This window comes from Vicugna pacos, chromosome 10 (genome assembly GCF_048564905.1).
Source record: "Vicugna pacos chromosome 10, VicPac4, whole genome shotgun sequence".
NCBI lineage: Eukaryota > Metazoa > Chordata > Mammalia > Artiodactyla > Camelidae > Vicugna > Vicugna pacos.
In genome coordinates this window covers 37,517,546-37,537,269 of record NC_132996.1, presented here as the reverse complement: position 1 = coordinate 37,537,269, position 19,724 = coordinate 37,517,546, and the positions used below count along the sequence as shown (strand labels likewise).

Sequence of the window (19,724 nt, the reverse complement as noted above, 5' to 3'; positions counted from 1 at the left end):
TGCTGAAAGGCCAGTGAATCCCAACCTGACCTCAATTCAAGGAGACTTGACAACAGAGCTCTTTAAAGCCTGACTCTGACACTTCACAGCTGGGATTTCAGCTGGTGTGATTCCCATGCAGGAGATATGTGGGGTGCAGTGAGTGGGGGGCAGGGAGACCCTCCTGTTCCTTCCTGAGGACCACTGTGACAAGGCCCCCTCACCCAGCGTCCCCTCCCACCCCAGACAACTCACTAACGAGAGCAGTCACGATCTCCTCCATGCTCTCCAGGAAGCTGCTGAGGTGCTGGGTGAAGGGCAGGTGTGGGGAAGTGACCTGGGCAACCACGGCTGCGGCCTCAGCCCGCGTGGCCTCCGAGTGGCTGTCGTCGGTCAGGATGTCGGCCAAGCACAGAACACCGTCCACCTGCAGATGGAGAGAGGGCACAGCCCTGTGTGTCCTGGAAGAGCGCATGCTCTTGACAGTCACGAGACAGACTCAGGCACCCTACACAGCCCAGCCCTGCATCCTCAGTGACTCTGGGGACTTACCCTTTGGCTCCAAAGAGATCAGTGACCTCCCATGGGCTTCTTAGAGAGCAGACGTCAGCTGGGCTTCCAGGGGCTAGGCCCTGTTCATCCACTAAGTGAACAGCAGTGGAAAGAGCAGGAACCTCACATCCTTAAGCTCCCATCCCAGCTCCCTCTCACTTGCATTGGTCACTCAGCCTCTCTGAGTTTTTATTTCCTCATCTGCCAGCAAGGTGTTAGGATTTAAAGAGATAAAGCAGGTGATGCTAGATCCTGAAGAGAGGCTTAGCAAATGTTGGCTCCCTCCGCCCCTCCTTGGGTTAGCAGCAAGCTGGGGTCCATGTGTTTCCTCCCTCCTGCTCCCCCACAGGAGGAGGGCTGCTTCCCCAGAGGCCTTGCTCTCTCTGCCCCCCCCCCCGAGAGAAACAAATCCAGGCACATGAATGCCGGATAGACTTCAGCTTCCCAGTTCTGCCCCAGTCACACCTGCTTTTGGCATAACAGCTTCCGCTTACTGAGTGCCTGATACACGCTGGCTACCACCGTGCATATATTATTATACCATTAGTGCTTATAACAGCCTTCTGAGGTCAGTGCTATTATATGCAGTGCACACGTTATTATACCATTAATCCTTATAATAACCTTCTAAGGTCAGTGTTACTATTATCTTCAATTTACAGATGAAGAAACTGAGACACAGAAAGGTGCATTGACTTGCCCCAGATCACAGACTTCAAAGGTAGTTGGTTTGGGATTTGAACCCAAATGGTCTAGCATCAAAGCCCATGGTTTTGAAAAGGCATCACACTGCCTTCTGAGACTCGACACCTGAGCTCAGCCCCCAGCCTCCTGCAGGGGTGAGTAGGTGAGACTTGTTTAGAGAAAACGGGGCAGTAACTTGATAGGTGAGCTCACAGCTCCTCAGGTGCCCCAGGACACCCGCCTGCCTGAGGGCCTGCCACCAAGGGCCATGGAGACCTTCCCTCACTAGGGGCCAGAGGGGGAGGGGTGAGGCAGGAAAGGACCAGGGCGAGGTGAGGTGAGGAGAGGCCTGTGCTGCTGCTCCCACACCTGCCACAGGCCTCAGGCTCCTGTCCCTACAGTTACCTCCTGCCACTCAGCTCCCCAGAGTCTGCATTTTGTTTGACTAGTTACCCCCACTGAGTTCTGGGCCTCCCTTCAGTGCTCTTGGGAGCTGTAAGGTCCATTAGCTGTGAAGGCTTTTGGCAATCTCAGACTCAAAAGAGACAAATGTGGAAACAGTAGCTCAGGGAACTGTCCGCAATAAAACTCACCTGGATGTACTTAATAAACGAGAGCAAACAGCAGCCAGGCAGCCCCGGCAGGACTGGGTTCATGCCAGGTGTTGGAGTCACAGGCCCTTGGAGAGGGGCCCCACTTGGATCCAGGGAAGGAAGGAGGGGTGCTCTGGGCCTAGAAACAGGAAGCAGCCCTCTCATCGCCAAACTAAGAAACCTCTTAGCCTCGTCCAGTTTGTTCCCTTCCTCTTTCCAGCACCATCCAAGGCTGCATTGAAGGAGCTCCGGGGTGTCTAATGGGGGAACGTCTCAGTCAGTCCAGCTCCCTAATCTCATCTTGGATGCTGATGGAGTTGCCTCCCACACCCAGTTGGGAATGCTGGTCAGATCCAAACTAGACCCAGACCTTCTCCCCAGCACCTGGTGGGAGATGGGCCTATCTGATCGCACTAGAGAGGCCAAGAAGTGGACGGTCCCCAAGGGCCTGTGCCACCAGCCCAGACTGCAGCTCACCAAACCCACTGAGCACAATCTCCTGCCTCCTGAGCCAGGCCCTGAGCTGGAGCAGAGGGGCAGGGGCAAGTGACTCGTCCACAAATGGCCATTACACAACATGACTTCTGGTAAGGACACTCCAAAGGGAGACCTTCCAGAAGCCACCCTGACTTAACACTCACACCCCAGCTCAGGGAGGTGTCCATCCTTGGAACCCACACCCAAGCACTTCTGCTGTCATGGCGGCATTTGTCACCCTGAATGGCCCTGTTTCTCCAAGTGCATCTGTGGACCAGCAGCACCAAATTCACTACGTGTTTCTTCAAAGCACATTCCTGGGCCACACCCAGACCTATTCAACTAGACTCTCTGGGGAGGCCTGGAATCTGCGTTTTAACAAGGTCCACACTGACTTTATGCACCAGAAATTTGGAGCAGCACCCCTGGGGTGTGATTCTCTGCTCCCAGGTTTATCTGTCTCTGCCTGCCATCCCCCTAGGGGCACTGTAAGTCTGGGGACCACAGCTTGTGCATGTAGTGTGCTTTCAATAAAGGGAGGATAAATGCAAGAGAGAAAAATTTGACCTAAGACTGAGGACAGTCTTTAGACAAGTCAAGGTAAAGAAAATTGTACTGCAGATGCAGGAGACATTGTGACCAAAGGAAGAGGCAGCTTTGGAGCAGCAGCCGGCTTGGAAACATGGATTCCACAGATTCCTGACCCCAGGAAAGTGACCCTGACCCCAGCCTGATGTGGACCCTGGTCCCCTCTCTCCCCAGAGACAAGGATCTGTGGTGTCCTGTCAGTGCAACTGCCCACTGTCTGGCTTTCCTTCTAATTTGTTTTAGATGCTCCAGATCCCTTTTAGTAATTTATTAACTATGAAATACATCATCCCTTCAAAAGAGAATATATATGTAACAAATTTATATGGTATCAAAAATAATAAAATGAACACCTATATATGTGTGTGTGTGTGTGTGTGTGTACCCAACATCCAGAACTTCTAATATCTGGAATAAAACAAAACCAGGAAGGTCCTGAATGTCATTCTTGATCTCATACCTCTGCTTTTTTCTGCTGAAGGAGCCACTACCCTGAATTTTGTGCTTATTATTCCCTTGTTATCCTTCGAGATTTATTGCATGTGCATATTCTTTAGTTTTATAAGGTTTTGAACTTGACATAAATGGAATCATACTGTGTACAGCAATTTGCTTTTTTCTCCAGTCAGCCTTATGTTTGGGAAACTCCTTTCTATTGTTACATGTGGTTAAGGGCCATTTATCTTCACTGCTGTGTGGTGTTTCACTGTACAAATCAATTGTAATTCATGTATGTATTCTCCCTTTGACGGACATTTGAGTCGTTTCTCAGTTTTTGCTACAATATCCAGCACTGCTATAAATATTCTTCTAAATGTCTCCTGGTGCACATGTGCTTGTTTCTCTTGGTCCTCAGTCTAGGAGTGGAATTACGGACTCAGAGGGTCTGCACACCCTTAACTTTGCTGGTGTTGCCAAACTGTTCTGCAAAACAGTTACAGCAGTTTAGATTCCCACCAGCAATGTGTAAACTCACTTAACACCGTATTCTCGCCAATATTTGGTACTGTCATATTTAAAATCTTTGCCACTTTGATAGGTTTGTAAATTTTTATTTTAATAGGCATGGCTCCACTTACTATAATGAAGCTAAGAGTCTTTTTATATGTTTGGTTTTGCTTTGATTTGGTTTGATTTTTACCATTTGAATTGCCTCTTCTATGAATTGCCTGTATGCATTTTGCTCATTTTTCTGTTTGGTCGATTGTCACATGGGCCAATTTCCCAGGCCTTTGGCTCTGATGCCTCTGACTTGCCACTTAGCCTCCTGCCAGCAAGCTGCCACCAGCCCAAGTTGAGCTCCATGTTCATCACCATCTCAGCAACTCCAGCCCAGCCTGGCTCATCACAGCAGGAGCCTGAAGGGTCCCCCACCACTGGGTTCTGGGCGTCCCAGTGCCTGAACCAATTCCCGTAGCGTCAAAATACACACAAGGTCTGCAGTCACACCCACCTGGGTCTGAATTCTGCCTCTGTATCTTACTACCTGGACAATTTTTGTACCTAATTTGAGGCTTTATTTGGGAATATAATGGGAATAAAAATACCAACCTCAGAGGATACTGAAATCTGGAATCAACTGAGAACATGCATGTTCAGTGTCTGCCACATGGTGGCACCATCATCCCACCTCATCCCCATCTGGTGGCTGCAGCCGTCTCTCCTAGACTCCGGGGCCCTGAGCCTTAGTTCGCCTCAATTCTGCCTGCCCCAGCTTAGGTCTCCCAACTGAGCTTCTCTCCAGAGCTCCTTTCCGCGGCTTCTCTAGGACTAAGACCCCATGGAGAACCTCAGCCTTTTGGGTTGGGGCCCCCAAGTTTAGCCACTTGCTCGGACAGCCTTGGATCATGCAGCCCGGAACTAGAAGTCCTAGAATGCCAGTGACTCCTGTTTTAATATCTGACCAGGAACAGTAAGATGAATAATGACAATTCCTCACAAGGAAACCAGAGAAGAGTCCCACCCGTGCTCCCCTGTATAGTTCAGCAAACATGTACTGAACACCTACATTGTGGGTGCTGAAGTAGACAGACTGATGCAGAGATAGATCAGGAATAAATAAAGACAGACACATAGAGAAACAAACAAAAAAAAATGAAAGGGAGGGAGAGAGGGGAGGGGAGAGAGAGAGAGAGATCATACGCTCAAAAGGATGTGGAAACTTGCCTGGTGCAAAGCCCAGCCTCTCCAACCCTCTCTCACTCGGTTCTCTGGATCAACTCCCACTGCTGAGAACTCTCTCCCCTTCCTGGGCCTCCATGATATCCCACTCTGGGGCTCACCTTCTCTCTAGCTAACTGCATTTTAGCCCCAGGTTTGGCCATCAGACCACTCTGTACCACCTCAGTCAATAGCACCCAAACCCAAGTGGCCTCTATGACTCTGTGATGACCCCCTAACCCAGCCCTCCAGCCCTGACCTTTCCCAAGATCCACATCTACACTTCCAACGTGCTGCTGAGTCTCTGTGTTCAAGTCTAAAACTGATTTCCCTGGATATTTCACAGGCATCAAGCCCAGGTCACTTACAGCTGAAGTGCTCACCTTCCCTGCCTCCCCTCCTCACTCCCTCTCAGACCCAGGTGAGAGGTCAGCTCCTCTGGGAACAGACACCTGCCTCCCCCAGACAGAGGGTCCCGGTCCTCCCAGCTGCCACACCACTCTGGTCCAACCACAACCTATATCTTGTTGGATCATCCTCATCAATTTACACACCTTTCCCTGCACTAGATTTGAGCTGCTCAGGGCAGCTCCTGTACAGAATCCTCTCTGGTCTCCAGCACCCAGCTGAGGCCTGACTCACAGCAGTTAACTTGTGGAGTGTGGGCCGAATGACGAGGAAATAGTGGTTCAGGGAGGGGAAGGGACTGCCCAGGCCATGAAGCAAGTTAACACCAGGGTTGGGACTCCCATCCTGGCCTCCCCTCTCCTGGCCCTGTGCCCCCTCTCTGGGACCCTTGGAAAGGGCAGTGAAGGGAGAAGCTGGGGAGAGGGCCAGAGCAGTGGGGACTGCTGAGCTCAGTTAATACAGTGAGCCCAGGAGTAGCCCAGCCCGAGGCCAGCTTCCTCAAACACTCGTCCCTTCTCCGTAGAGTCTCCCTCCCTAAACACCCACTTCTCATCTTCAGTCACAAACTTAATGATGCCAAGAGAACAATCTCATCAAAGCACTTTCACTCCCTAAAGAAACTGCTGCTGGAAGCACTTAGAGGTAATTAGCTTTTACACAGAGTGGGACGGCCTGGGCCTGAGGACAAGCTTTCCTCACAGAGGGCATTTGAGGGGTGGGTGGTGAGGCTGGTCTGGCCTGGTCACTACCTGGGCTGCAGGACTGATGCACCCAGCATCTGGACACAGGGAGCTGATGCATGCTGAGATTCTGCCCAAGGAGTGGGAGAAGGGGTGTGGAAATCACGCAGCTGAGGAGCCCAAGCGTACTGTAAATCCTGTAAACATCACATCAGATTTATGAGCAATGTCCTCCTACTGATTTCTGGAAAAGCATCAGTAGTGGTTTTTATGTGACTATCTCAGGGACACAGGCTAGTACACAAAGGCCACCCTATATCACTGGTGCTGGTCAGCTACTTCCTAATTCCTTTGTGCATGTTCAGTCTCTAGGGAAAGGCAGAGGAGCTGGTTGCTGGGTTGTTTAATGGGTAAGCAGAATCGTGCAAATGCAGTGGTAACTCCGCCACAGGGAGGGAGCATGACCTAAAGACCTTCAAATTTCCTTCTTCACCTTTCTGGCCACTTGGACCCCAAGAGTTTGCAGGGGAAAAAAAAAAAAGACAAGTGGGACCACAAAGCAATTGAAATTCTTCTCATGGGTCAAGGCAGGATGGATATGTTTGCCCAGGGTACAGCCAGAGGGACAATCAATCACAGTCAGAAAAGGAAGCAAGGGTCACGCTCAAGGAAGCAGAGACAAGTGTGGGTCAAGGGACAGGGCAAAGCATTTGGTGGAAGAATGAACCCCTGGGCCAGAGCAGGACCTGAACGTGGGGTGTAATCTAGATCAGTGCAAGGTTCAGGACAAAGTCTGCGAACACCATAAGGGTTAAAGGCTCACTCTATAGAGTGACAGATTTGTTTTAAGGGGTGGTGGCAGAGCTGAGCACTCAGTAGAAAGCTACAGAAGGTGACGCAGGCCTGCAGGAGGGTAGAGTTCTCATCCTCCCAAGTGAACGTGTCTCAGACCCCACTCAACCTCTTCTTCTTTTTCAAACAAGAATCTCTGATGAAAAGCCAAGTGCCAAAATAGACAAATAGAAATCTTACTGTGTAATAGGGAATGGAACAATGCATGGAAGGAATTATATAACCAGTCTGGCAGCCAACTCAGTGACGAAGAAAGAGATGCGTTACTGAGGTGGAAAGAAATCAATGATTAAGTCACTTAAGCATATAAACAGAAAATAATTTCCCTGTCAAGTGGGTGATTTTCTTTAAAGCAAATTGTTTTAAAAAAAATGCTCTGGAGGCATTTGGTGGTGGAAGGAGTGGCATTTGTGAGAAGGTATGGAAAGACCACTAAGAGAAAGTTCCTCTCTCTTTGGGTTGGGGCTCCTAGGCATGTGCTGATGTGAAGATACCAAGTTTTCCACAAAGCCCTCCTGGCACAGCTGGGATCTGAACTGTATCAAACTGCTTCTAGATCCGTCGTTATTTGCCTAGTTCTCAGATGATTAGGATCATATGGAAACATTTTAAAATACTGATGCCCAGGCTTCACCACCAGAAATTCTGATTTAATTGGTCTGGGGTGGAGTACTGGCATCAAGATTTTTAGAGACTCCTCAGGTAACTCTAATGAAGCTCCTCAGTTAAGCACCACTCTTCTAGAGGTGCCTGTGGTACAGTGGAAGTCGCAAAAACTTAGGAGTAAAAAAACCTGGGCTCAGAATTCAGCTGTGCTACTTGCTGACTTGGGGAAATGAGCAAGTTACTCATCTTCTCTAAGTCTCAGTATTCTAATCCTTAAAATGATAATATCACACTTAAAGAAGGTATACATCATACACACGCACACACGCACACACACACAATGGAATACTACTCAGCCATAAAAAGGAATGAAATAATGCCATTTGCAGCAACAGAGATGAACCTAGAGGTGATCATACTAAGTGAAGTAAGTCACACAGAGAAAGACAACTATCATATGATATCATTTATATGTGGAATCTAAAAAAAATGACACAAATGAACTTATTTATAAAACAGACACATAATCACAGACACAGAAAACAAACTTATGGTTACCAAAGAGGGAAGTGGGGGAGGGATAAATTGGGAGTTTAGGATTAGCAGATACAAACTACTATACATAAAACAGATAAACAAGGATCTGCTTTATAGCATGGGTTATTATATTCAATAACTTGTAATAACCTATAATGAAAAAGAATATATCTGAATTACTATGCAGTACACCAGAAACTAATACAAAATTGTAAATAAACTATACTTCAATTTTAAAAATGGTAATATCACACTTAATGAAATATCAAAAGCATCCTCCCTGAAATCAGTAACAAGACAGAGATAGCCATTATCACTACTCCAATTTAACATTTTACAGTGGCCCTAGCCAATGCAATTAGACAAGAAAGAAAAAGAAATTAAAAGGTATAATGATTGCAAAAGAGGAAGTAAAACTCATAATTTACAGATGACATGATTGTGTGCATGTGAACAAAATCCAAATCTGTATAAAATCCAGAAGAATCTACATACCATTAAAATTAATAAATGAATTTAGCAAGATCATTAGATACAATGTTCAAAATTGTATCTTCTATGTATTTGCAATAATTAGAAAATAAAAAATTTTAGTAAGTTTCATTTGCATAAGAACATACCTAGAAATAATCTAAAAAAAGATGTGCAAGATGTCGATATTAAAAACTCAAAACATCACTGAGAGAAATTAAAGGCAGTCTATATACATAGAATACAAACTTGTGGTTGCCAGGAGGATGGGGATTGGGAAGGGACTGGGATTTCAAAATGTAGAGTAGATAAACAAGATCGTACTGTGTAGCACAGGGAAATATATACAGGATCTTGTGGTGGCTCACAGTGAAAGAGAATGTGACAATGAATGCATGTATGTTCATGTATAACTGAAAAATAGTGCTCTACACTGGAATTTGACACAACATTGTAAAATGACTATAACTCAATTAAAAAAAAAAGCAAAAGGCAGTTTATATAAGTAGAGAGGTATACTACATTTATCAACTGGAACGCCCTATATTGTTTAAGAGGTCAATTATCCAAAAATTTATTTACAAATTAAAAAAAAACCCAATCAAAATCTCAGCAGGTTGATTTTAAAAAGCTGATTCTAACTTGTATATAGAAATGCAAAGAATTTAAAATTACCAAGATAATCTCAAACAAGAACAAAATTGGAGGACTTATACTACCAAATATTAAAATTTATTATAGACTTTTAAATATATTAGATGGGACTCAGCCACATGCCTTATTGTCACAAGAATGGACAAAACGACTAACTGAACAGAAAAATAGTCCAGAAAAAGACTCACAGATGTAATAACGGCTTCACTTTAACTCAGTGGTGAAAACATGACCTTTTTGATACATGGTGTTGGCTCAGCTGAATTCATATGGAAAAACACTGAAACTTGAACACTAATACAAAATTAATTTGAAACAGATCATTAACCTAAATGTTAAAGGTAAAACAGTAAATCTCCTAGAAGAAAATATAGGAGAATTTCTTCATGATTCTGGGGAAAATAACTCTTTCTTAAATGGACACAGGAACATTAACTATGAAAGAAAAGATCAACAAATTGGACTTGATCAGTTAATTTCTGTCAATCAGAAGACACCATTAGGAGAATGAAAAAGCAAACAACAGTCTGGCAATATATGTCCTCAATACGTAACCTGACAAAGGGTTTGTATGTAAAATATATATATTTTTTATGTTTATAAGTCAATAAGAAAAAAGACAAAGCTCATTTTTTCTAAAGGGCAAAAGTCTCAGACATTTCACAGAAGAAGACAATAAGGATATGAAAACACGCTCAGAACTTCTACTTATCAGGAAGATGAAAAATGAAGCCATCATGAGAGAGCCCGCTGCGCCCAAGCAGGCCACCAGCAGGGCGCTGCGCGTTCAGCCATCACAGACTTCACACTAATCATTTGTCCTTTAAAAGTAGCCCAAGGGAGAATGAAACATGGCTTCGGAAACTGCGTGTTCATTATCTCTGTATGTGTCTTTCCATCTCCCCTCCCTCGCTTCCGCTCTCTCACCGCTCTTCCCTCTCCCCGGCTCTGTGTCTGCATGTGGGACCAGGGCACCCACCCCTTGCTGTCAGGGGTGGCGGATGCTGGGTCCTGCTCTGTGCTTTGAGGGCTGGCCTGCTCCCTGCTGCTGGTGCCAGGCTGTTCCCAGGAAGCCGACCCTCCCTAATTTAATTCTGCCCCCAAAGCCACACATTCTGTCTCCCCTCAGTCTCCTCGCTGTCTCCCCTCCCTGCTACAGCAATTTCCTTTCCCTGCTGGTCTCAAAACTAGCACTTGCCCCACTCGAGAAGCCAAGGGCCACCTCTGCACCTGTCTGGTGCCCTGAGCAACCCTGGCTTCCCTGTGGTACAGCCTCCCTCCTCCCCAGCACAAGCATCACGTTCACATCTGACTGCTTATTTATTTCCTGTTCTCACTAGATCACTTGGGGGTGCAGCCAGGAAATGCACTTTTACCAATGTTTTGCCCCACAGAGCTTACTGCCCCTCACCCCGCCACACACACACACACACACACACACACACACACACACACACACACGAGTTCTCAACCACAGGCCTCCGTCTATGAACACACAGGGAGGGAGGGGTGCCCAGCGCTCTTCTGACAACACACACCAACCACCCCAGAGAAGAGGCACCAGAATTCCCGGCCCAGCCAGCGCAACACTTTCCAATTTTCGTTCATCACTTTCATCTTCCAAAATCACTTCGTATGACTCACGATACCAGCAGAACAGAGACTCCACCCACCAAAGGAGAAAACCCAGGTTTATAGGGGTTAGGAATCTTCCTCGTGATTCCCCAGCCAACCAGCAGCAAAAGAGGAGCTGGCCCCAGGTTCTGTCCACGGTTGCCCAACCTGGGGACAAGTTCTGCTTAGGGACCTAAGAACTTGGGCTCAGAGCTTTAGGAGGGAGAGGAAAGGGGGAGGGGGGCGGGGACAGAACAAGTTTCCAGGACCACACGGTGCGAAAGGGGGCTCAGGGTAAATCCCACATAGAGATTTTTAGCCATTCCGCCCTTGCTGAGGGGCCCTACAGTGTCTTCGCTCCCCCACTCCCAACCCATGCTGGGCCTGGAACTGCTTACAGGCTGTATCTGAGTGAAGTCAGGCAGCCTGCCCTCTGGGCTCAGCCCTGCCGGGAACAGTGGGAACGTGGGTGTGCAGGTGACTCCACCTCTCTGGGCCTCTGTCCTCTCATCTGCAATGGGGGAGGAGGCACCAGCACTCTTCCGACTGTATTTATTCAGTTACGCAGCAGAGTTGTTCATCTGTGCGTGCAAGCCGCTTCCCTGATGGGCCCGCGGTGGGTGAGATAGTGCCTGCTGGTGGGGAAGCTTAGACAGAGCTCTGGGGTCAAGAGCGAAGATCATGCTCCCAGAGCCGCACCAAGTACCCGGGGAGCACCAAGGGGGAGGAGGGCCGTCAAGAAGGCCTCCCAGAGATGGGGCACTGACAGATGTCAGCGGTGCTGGGGAAACACTTGGCTGGGACAGCCCAGCTTGGGCAGGTGCTCCAGGGCAAGGAAGCCCGGGGGACGGATAGTGGAGGAATCTGAGGGGAAGGGGAAAATAACTGACACTGATGGCACATTGACTCATTTTGTCCCCATAATCTGCAAGGCAGGAATTATCACTTCACTACTCATAGGATGGCACCAGGGCTCAGAGGGGTGCACAGTCAACCCATAGTAAGTGGTGAAGCCAGACATCAAACCAGGTCCATGTACAGAGGGGAAACGTGCCAGAGGTGGCTTGCTCAGAGGGCACCTCCAGTGCCAGGCTTGGGGGTTGGATTTTGTCCAGTGAGAACTGGGGATGCTTAGAAGGGGTCCTGTTCCAGGAAGGCAGAGGACAAACTCACAGTCAAATCCTGGAAGTTGAAAACATACTAGATTACAAGATGTATCCACAGCCTCCTCCTGGAGGAAGCTTCTGAGTAGAAAGAACATCCTGTTTCCTTAAATTTGCAAAGCACGACCCACATAGGACACAGCCTGGCCCTGACCTCTGGTTTGGTGTGAAGCCCTCCAGTTTTGCAAGCTCCAGGAGACAGCCCCATGCAGGGCGGCAGGGTTGCAGTTTCAGCCTTTTCCCACCAGAGGGCGCTGTCTCACTGCGCACAGGGACACGCCGAGGACCCGCTGAGCTGAGCCTTTGCCGCCCGCTGCTTTCAGAGCTCAGGCTTCCTGATACTTTCTCCAAACTCCAGTTTGGAGTGGGGCGCAGTCCCCAAGCCGGCAGGGCCTTCCCTCAGTCTGGACAATACTGGCCCACAATATCTGCGTGAATCTCGCTGGGAGAGGCAGGGGGAACTGGGCAGTGTTCCTAATTCTGTTCTGCCCATTCACGCCTTGGCCTCCTTCAAGTCCCCCCACCCTCCCCAGGGCCTCTCTGCACAGTCCGCCCATCCAGGAGGCTGAAGGCAGGCGCCTGGGGGCGTGAGGACTGGAAGAAGCTGATACGCCCGAGGTGGGTTGAGCCTCAGAGAGGGGTGAGGGGACATCTGGATCTTCATTCAGAGGCATTTTCTCTCTCCATTTCTCTACGAGCTGCTCCCAGGCAAAGACAGGGCTTCAAGTCAAATTAAGCAAGAGCTCTCGCCTGGCATCCAGATCCCCTCTCTCCCGACCCAGCCTCACTAACATATTAGAACTGACTCCATGAAGACAAAGTAGCTGCCTCACCCTGGGGTCTGTACACGACCGTCTCTTTCCACTAATGGGGTGGGAGTGGGGGTTGGCAAATGGAACCTATGGCTGGGAGCAAAAATGAGGCTCTCAGCCCCAGGCTCTGCCTCTGCCAGCGTCTCTACACCTTCCATCCTCAACCTCCCCCTCTATAAAATGGGCATAACCATCTCTCCCTGCCTTCCTTGCAAAATGATTGTGTGATTCAAACGAGCAAAAGGATGAGAAAAACTGGTTAACCTTTTCCACAGATATACTTATTTCTGACCATCTGCAGCCTTACAGGCTGCAGATAGGGGAGAGAAACTTATGTAAAGCAACCACTAGAGACACAGAGCCTCCCCCTCCACACGCTCCACCCCCACCCTCCACTCCCAGCACTCTGCTCCCTCCTGCCCAGAGTCTCTGGGTTCCCACCTCCCCATCTCCAGCCCTTCAGATGTCAGAACATCTCAACCCCAAGGAGCTGCCCCAGGAAACAGGGGTGGGGTGAAGGAACTGCATGGAGACAGGCAGCAGTTTCCCATCCCCCGCCACAGATGATTTTCTTCTCAGACTTGAAGCTGAGCCCTCCTCCTCTCCTCCCTTACTCATCTCTAATTTCTCCAATGATTTTCATTAAACACTTCTCGTCTCCAGTACAGGATGAACTCCTTATTTGAAACAAATGAAATCAGAGGGAGGGGGGTGGGAATAAAAGGAAACTTTTGAAAGCCAGACTGTCTCTGGTTTCAAGGCTAGAAGAGGAAGAGGCAGTTACTAGAACCTTCTTGGAGTTGTCTGAGGCTGTCTGAGCATAGGGCTTGGAACGCCCCCACCCCTTATGGCCCTAGACTCTAGGTTCATGCCCCACATCCCCAGCCCCTCACCTGGACCACAGTCCCTGGTCCAACTCTAGTCCCCAATTGCCTCCAACCCCATCCTGGCCCCTGGCCCTGTCCAAGCCCAGCCACAGTGCCCTGACCCTCCCATTAGCCACTCAGAACTCCTGAACTCAGCCAGGGCTGTTGCAAAATCCCAGGATGCTTTCTGGGAGTATCACAGAGTTTCCCTCAGATCAACCTGAAAAGGTGAAGACAAATGGGCCAGGGAGGAGGGAAGGGAAGCAGAAACAGGTGAGTGCCTCCTCCACACAGGCCCCACCCACACTGCTGCCTCATCACCATGGCAGCCCCTCAGAGGAGGTGTCTTTGTCCCATTTTATAAAGAGGAAGTCAAAGTTCAGAGAGGAATCACTTGCTCCCTAACCCCCTGTCTGCCTCCCCCCAAACCTGCAGTCTCCCCCCTTGGAAATGCCAGTCCACCTTCCCGCTCTAGTCCTCCAGGAAGGCTGCCCTGACCAGTCCAGGCAGACTGGGTCACCTGGCCCAGAAAGTTGGGTCCATCTGCTTTCAATAGGCTGTGCTATGTGGCTCTGGGGCCCTCCCTCCCTCCCTGACCCCCATTTCCTTCATCCCATCTCCTCCAAAGTGGGTCCAGAGAACACTGCTGTCTCCTCTGGGCTCCCCTAATCCACTGAGCACGGAGCTCCTACAAGACTTAGAGCCCCACTGACCTACTAGCCTGCTGTGGAGCCCCTCTGCCAAGGCCAAGGCCACTTTCCCCTGGCCTGCCTGGGAGCTCCTCCTTGGTGCTCTGGGCCAAGCTCCACTGCCCCCTTGCTGCTGCCTTCACAAGGTGAGGGTGAGGTGGTGCCACCGGCCTGCAGCTTCTGATGGTCATGGGGCTGCCACTCAGCTACCCTGGGTGGGAGGCAGGGAAAACAGCTGCCTGTCTGTCCTCCCCAGGACCCAGAGCCGGGACTGGGGAATGAGGGGTGATTGTCTTCTTGAGGACACAAGGGAGGATATTTCCTAATACTTGCTGCCCTGAGGGGACCACGACAGTGGTGGCCAGGATGAACCAGGCCTCCGAAAAGAAAGAATGAAGCCCTGAAAGAGCCTTCAGCCACCTCTAGAGAGGCCTTTGCTGTATCTTGACTTCTTGCTTCTCCAGACCTGCCCAGGGAGTATTCATGTCTGCCCCCTTCCCAGACCAATACCCAGAGCTTGGTTCCTGGGAGCCAGTCCCCTGCAGCCCCCGCCTCAAAGGGCCAGCTCTTCCCAGAGTCCTCGAGTATAAAGAACATGCGCTTTAGAACCAGCCAGACTTGGGTTTGAATCCAAGCCTTACATTCATGAGCTGAGGGAACACAGGCTCTCTGTCTCAGGTTCCTCACCTGTGAAATGGAAAGGTCATGGAGACTTGTGCTCCAGCCCCACTGATCTCTCCACACTGTGCACTGGGCAGTGTTTTGGACCACGTTAGCACCTCCTTCTGGCCTGCCAGCACTCCCTTCTTCACCAGACCTGCATCCTCCTGAGGCCACTGATACTCAAAACCCTCGAGACTGGCATCATCCCTGCCACTATCATAATAGCTACCATTTATTCAGTGCCCAGTGTGTGCCAGGCACCACGTGACTGCACATCTATTCATCTCTGACAATCCTGGGAAGTAGAGTGCATCAAGTCCATCTGATTGATGAAGAAACCACACCTCTACGAAGTTAAGTAACATGCCCAGGGAAGCACGTCCAAGTTCACAGGTGAAGTTTGGATTCCAGTCCAGAAGACCCTGATTCTCCAAGGCTGCGGTGCCCCCTACCACGCTGGGCTGCTTCACAACGAAGTGTGATGAAAGAACGAATTAGCAGCAAGATGAGACGGTGATAGACTGAATGAGTGAGCAAGGAAACGAGTGAGTTAAAAGTAAGTGAAGGACTGGATGATGGAGAAGGGAAGAAGCAGGTGACTGAGTCAATCTCTGGCCACATGAATACCCCAGCCCGACAGAGCTCGGGCATCACGCAGCAGGGCCGGGAATGGATGAGGGTGTCTGGTGACCCGACTAGACTTTTGCTCCGCTGGGCTCTGTGCATGATTTAATGAACCACTTTAAAGCTGGAGGGAAGTGGGGGGAGCCACACGACAGAGATGAATTTCACCAAATCCAGCACATTTCTTGCGGCCAATTAATTGGGATTTAGGGAGGAGGCCAGGCCAGTAAATCAGGGGAAGGCTGTGTTCGACATTATCTAAGGAGGGCACGAACCGTGCCTGGGGAGTGGGCAGCAGGCGAGAGCCCTGGGGGCCCGGCTCCCCCAGCCTGCCTCCGCCCTGCCTGTTGTGCTGCGGCTTCTGCTATCTGCCTGTCCCTGGACTTCTCCACCTTTCACCCTGGACATGGACAATGGCCGCACCTCATGGGACCATCTGAGGCTAGCGCTCAGCAGTAGGATCACAGATGGCAGCAGGTGACGGCAGGACCTGGGGGAGGGGGTGGGTGACCCAGGCCCTTCTGGGTGTCTCTAGAACTTCTCACAACTTTGGAAGCAGCATGATGCGGAGGAAAAGAGCATGGGTGTTGGCCTCACAATATTGGGTTGGAATCCTGAGTCCACATAACGTTTTGCAGCCCAGGCTGGCTCTGGCCCAGCAGAGCTGAGACTGAATAACTGCCAGGCCATTCGTTCGCTGTGTGCTCTTGAACAAGTTACTTTCCTTCTCTGAATCTCCCTTCCTTCTACAAACGACTTGGAAAATAACAGCAGCAATGGATTAACTATTAAGTGACACCATGAAAGGAGGGGGTTAGCAAAGTGCTTGCCCAAAGCAAGTGTTCGATAGATGTTAGTTATTGTCCTTTTAATCACTGTCACAATGTCCTTATCACCTGATAGAACAGGGGTCAATAAACATTCTCTGTAGAGCACCAGAGAGAAAATATTTTTTACTTCGTGGGTCACATGGTCTCTTGCAATTATTCAATTATGCAGTTGTACCAAGAAATCAGACATAGACAACACCTAAACAAAGGAGTCTGGCAGTGATCATTAAAACCTTATGGGTCAAAAGTTTGACTTTCACATAATTTTCATGTGATACAAAATATTCTTCTTCTGATTTTTTTCAACCATTTAAAAATGAAAAAAAGAAAAAAAAAACATTCTGAGCTCATGTGCCGTACATGCCAAAACAGACAGCAGGCTGACTTTTCCCTCAGGCTGTAACTTGCCACCCCTTGAGCTATTATAAGTTCAAGAAGACAAGAAGTTTTGTCTGTTTAGTTCGCTACTGGACTCCCACCCCATGAAACAGTGCCTGGGAAGCAGCAATCGATAAATGTTTATGAATGAATTACAAGCTGTGTGATTCTGTGCAGACATTATTTCACCTCTTTAGGCCTTGATTTCTTTGTCTGTACAATGGGGATACGTGCACACTGAGGCAAACGTCTGATGGAATTAGGCTGCTTGTGGAGCCACTTGGCAAGCTCTGACTGCAGAGCTGGATTACTGTTTCTGACCACACGGGGGCTCCTTTCTGGCACGTCTCCGTCCTGCTCAGTGCCTGGCACAGAGACAGTTCAGGAGTGTCTGTGCACGGATAGTAATCTGACCTAGAGGAGGGGGAAGCCCAGGGAGTGTGACCTTCTGTGCAAGCTGGGGGTGGGGGCAATGAGGACATTGTCCAGAAACAGCAAGGTAGTCTGGGTTTAGCTCCAGGGATTTTGGGGGTGGGGCGGGGGGCACTCTGAGACTATCTATTAAACCAGCAAGGCAGTGAGGTAGATGGGGCATTAGACTCAGAGGGGATCCAAATCCTGGCTCCAATACTTACTATGTGGTTTTAGACGAGTCATTTACACTGGCAGAGACTCAGTTCCTCGTCTTTGGAGACATGAATACAGTGCTCATCGTACAAGGTTCTGGTGGGTTAATGAAGGGATGTGTGTGAGGGGCTAGCTCAGCACTGGGCGCTTAGTAAGTCCTCAGGCGTTGAGCCCCTCGCTCTGCGGGGTGGGGGCTGACTCCCAGGCCAGCAGCCCACCTGGCCTGGGAAAGACGCATTTGTGTATTCTGGCTTTGGAGCAGCCTCAGGAAGATGGAAGGAAACACTGCCTGCAGCCTTCCTAACTGCACGGGTTTTCAGCTCTAAACAAAAAAGACCTGCTGATTTTCTTCCCTGGATTGAAAACTTCCTGCTCTGAAAACTCTCTAAAGCCAAGAAATCCACTACTTTGGGAGGTCTAGTGATTCCAGTCCCTTCTGTTTTCTCCTCCCATTCTTCCTGCCAACCAGCATGAAAGAAGGCAAGAAACAGACCCGTCTGGCCATTTTCCACATCTAAGGAAGAAGAATTTATGGAAGAAGAGAGGATTATTCAGCACATGAAGATGGAAATGCTCATTTACTTCACAGAGTCTGTCTGTCAGTCTGTCTGTCTCGCCACTGCCCCCTCCTCCACTTTGCCACTTAAGTAAGCACACAAGTACAAAGGGAGCACTCAACCTTGTGGGAGGGGTGCACTCTGTCCAAAGAGCTGGCGCTAGCTCCTCCACCACTTTGCTGTGTGGCTTCAGACAAGTTACTTCCCTGTTCTGAGCCACAGCCTTCTTATCTATAAAATGAGCCAATTTCCCATGGACCCTCCATCCTCAGCTAAAAGCACCTCTGAGCCCGTGATTCTGTGACCCTGTCCCACAACCTGAGTAGATTTGAAAGAGGCAGGGTAGAATGTAAGATGATCACCTGTTTTGGAGTCCAGACCAAAGTGAAGAAGCTAGCGGAAGAGGGCAGGTTTTCTGGGCAGCCAGGACCAGACCGTGGGACACAGATGCAGAGGAAGGAGAGCCCTTTGCTTGGCTCACTCTTGTTTAGGCCAGTCACAGGGACAGACTCAAGGTACCTACGCCCAACTCTGCAGGCACCACAAGTGTCACCAGGACATCCCAGGCCTTCCTGCCTCTCTTCCATAAGCATTTTCAGCATCTTTCCTTGAAACGTGGTTGAGAAATCCTCAAATGTCAGCCCAGCCTCCCAGCCTTTCTGGCTTCAGTCCCTGAGGGCCCGTCTGCAGGCGCAGACCCACTCAGGCCCAGGGGGAGGAGCAGCCCCAGTCCTCAATCTGAGGGGAGTGGGGCGCAGCAGCTGGAATCAGGCATCTTGCCCTAGGTTGGCAAGGAGCAGGGCATCTGGACCTGTCAGGTCACCACCTTCCCTCCAGCCCTGGCCACCCCCATCATGTTGACCCATCACACGCTTGGACTCCAGCCTGCCTCTCCCTAACCCAAGCCGGCTTGCCCAGGCACCCGAGCCCACCCTGCTCTTGCCCGTTCTGTCCCCTGAGGAGCTGGGTCCTATCATGAATGAAGGGCCAACCGCCCTCAACCTCGACACCCCTCCCCACCTGACCTGCCTGCCTCCTGCTCTGTTTCACCCTGGACCTGTCGGCCACTCCACCCAAGAAGTGCTGAACATCCCCTTGGTCCCCGCCTCTCCTGGCCGAGCTCCTCAGTCTCCACCACCTTCACGTGTCATCAGTCCCCACAGTCACCACCCCAGCAGCCCCATCTGAAGGATGCCTGGGGAAAGGAGGGACTCCAAGGACGTGCTCCGTGAAGAGGCCCGGATGGCTGCCAGGTGTCTCTCTCCTCCCCTGCCACCCTCCTGGCCTTCAGGGACCTCAGGCCGGGCCCAGCCAGCTGCCCTCTTACCTTCTCCAGCTGGTGGACACCCTCCTCCACGCAGCAGATGGAGGCTAGCGTGCGGAGTGCCTGGGGGTACAAGCACCGGAAACTGTCCTGCCGGCAGACCTTGAAGAGCGCCACGACCCCACCCTCCTGCCGAGAAAGAGAAAATGTCATGTGACCTCGCTATGTGACCTCTCCTGGGGCTGACTCTAGAATAACTGACATCTCTCACTCAGCAGCTGTACTTTGGGGTCTGTAGGGTGGCAGAATATGTCACCCAAAATACGTCACTTTGACTCAAGGATTATTTTGAGCTGTGGGCCCTTAAGAAGAAGCAGACATAAGAAAAGCTCTCTA

At 49.9% G+C, this 19,724-nt stretch overlaps 1 protein-coding gene across 2 annotated transcripts in view; it reads right to left on the bottom strand.

Annotated features, from left to right (window-relative positions):
- Positions 1-19,724, bottom strand: part of INSC (INSC spindle orientation adaptor protein) — a 120,341-nt gene that overhangs the window by 21,530 nt on the left and 79,087 nt on the right. For both annotated transcript variants that reach the window (XM_031681163.2, XM_072970793.1), the window contains 2 exons: positions 19,392-19,517; positions 235-406 (listed from right to left, as the gene is read on the bottom strand). In XM_031681163.2, the coding sequence (XP_031537023.1) occupies positions 235-406; positions 19,392-19,517 (298 nt within the window). The remainder of the gene's footprint in view (positions 1-234; positions 407-19,391; positions 19,518-19,724) is intronic.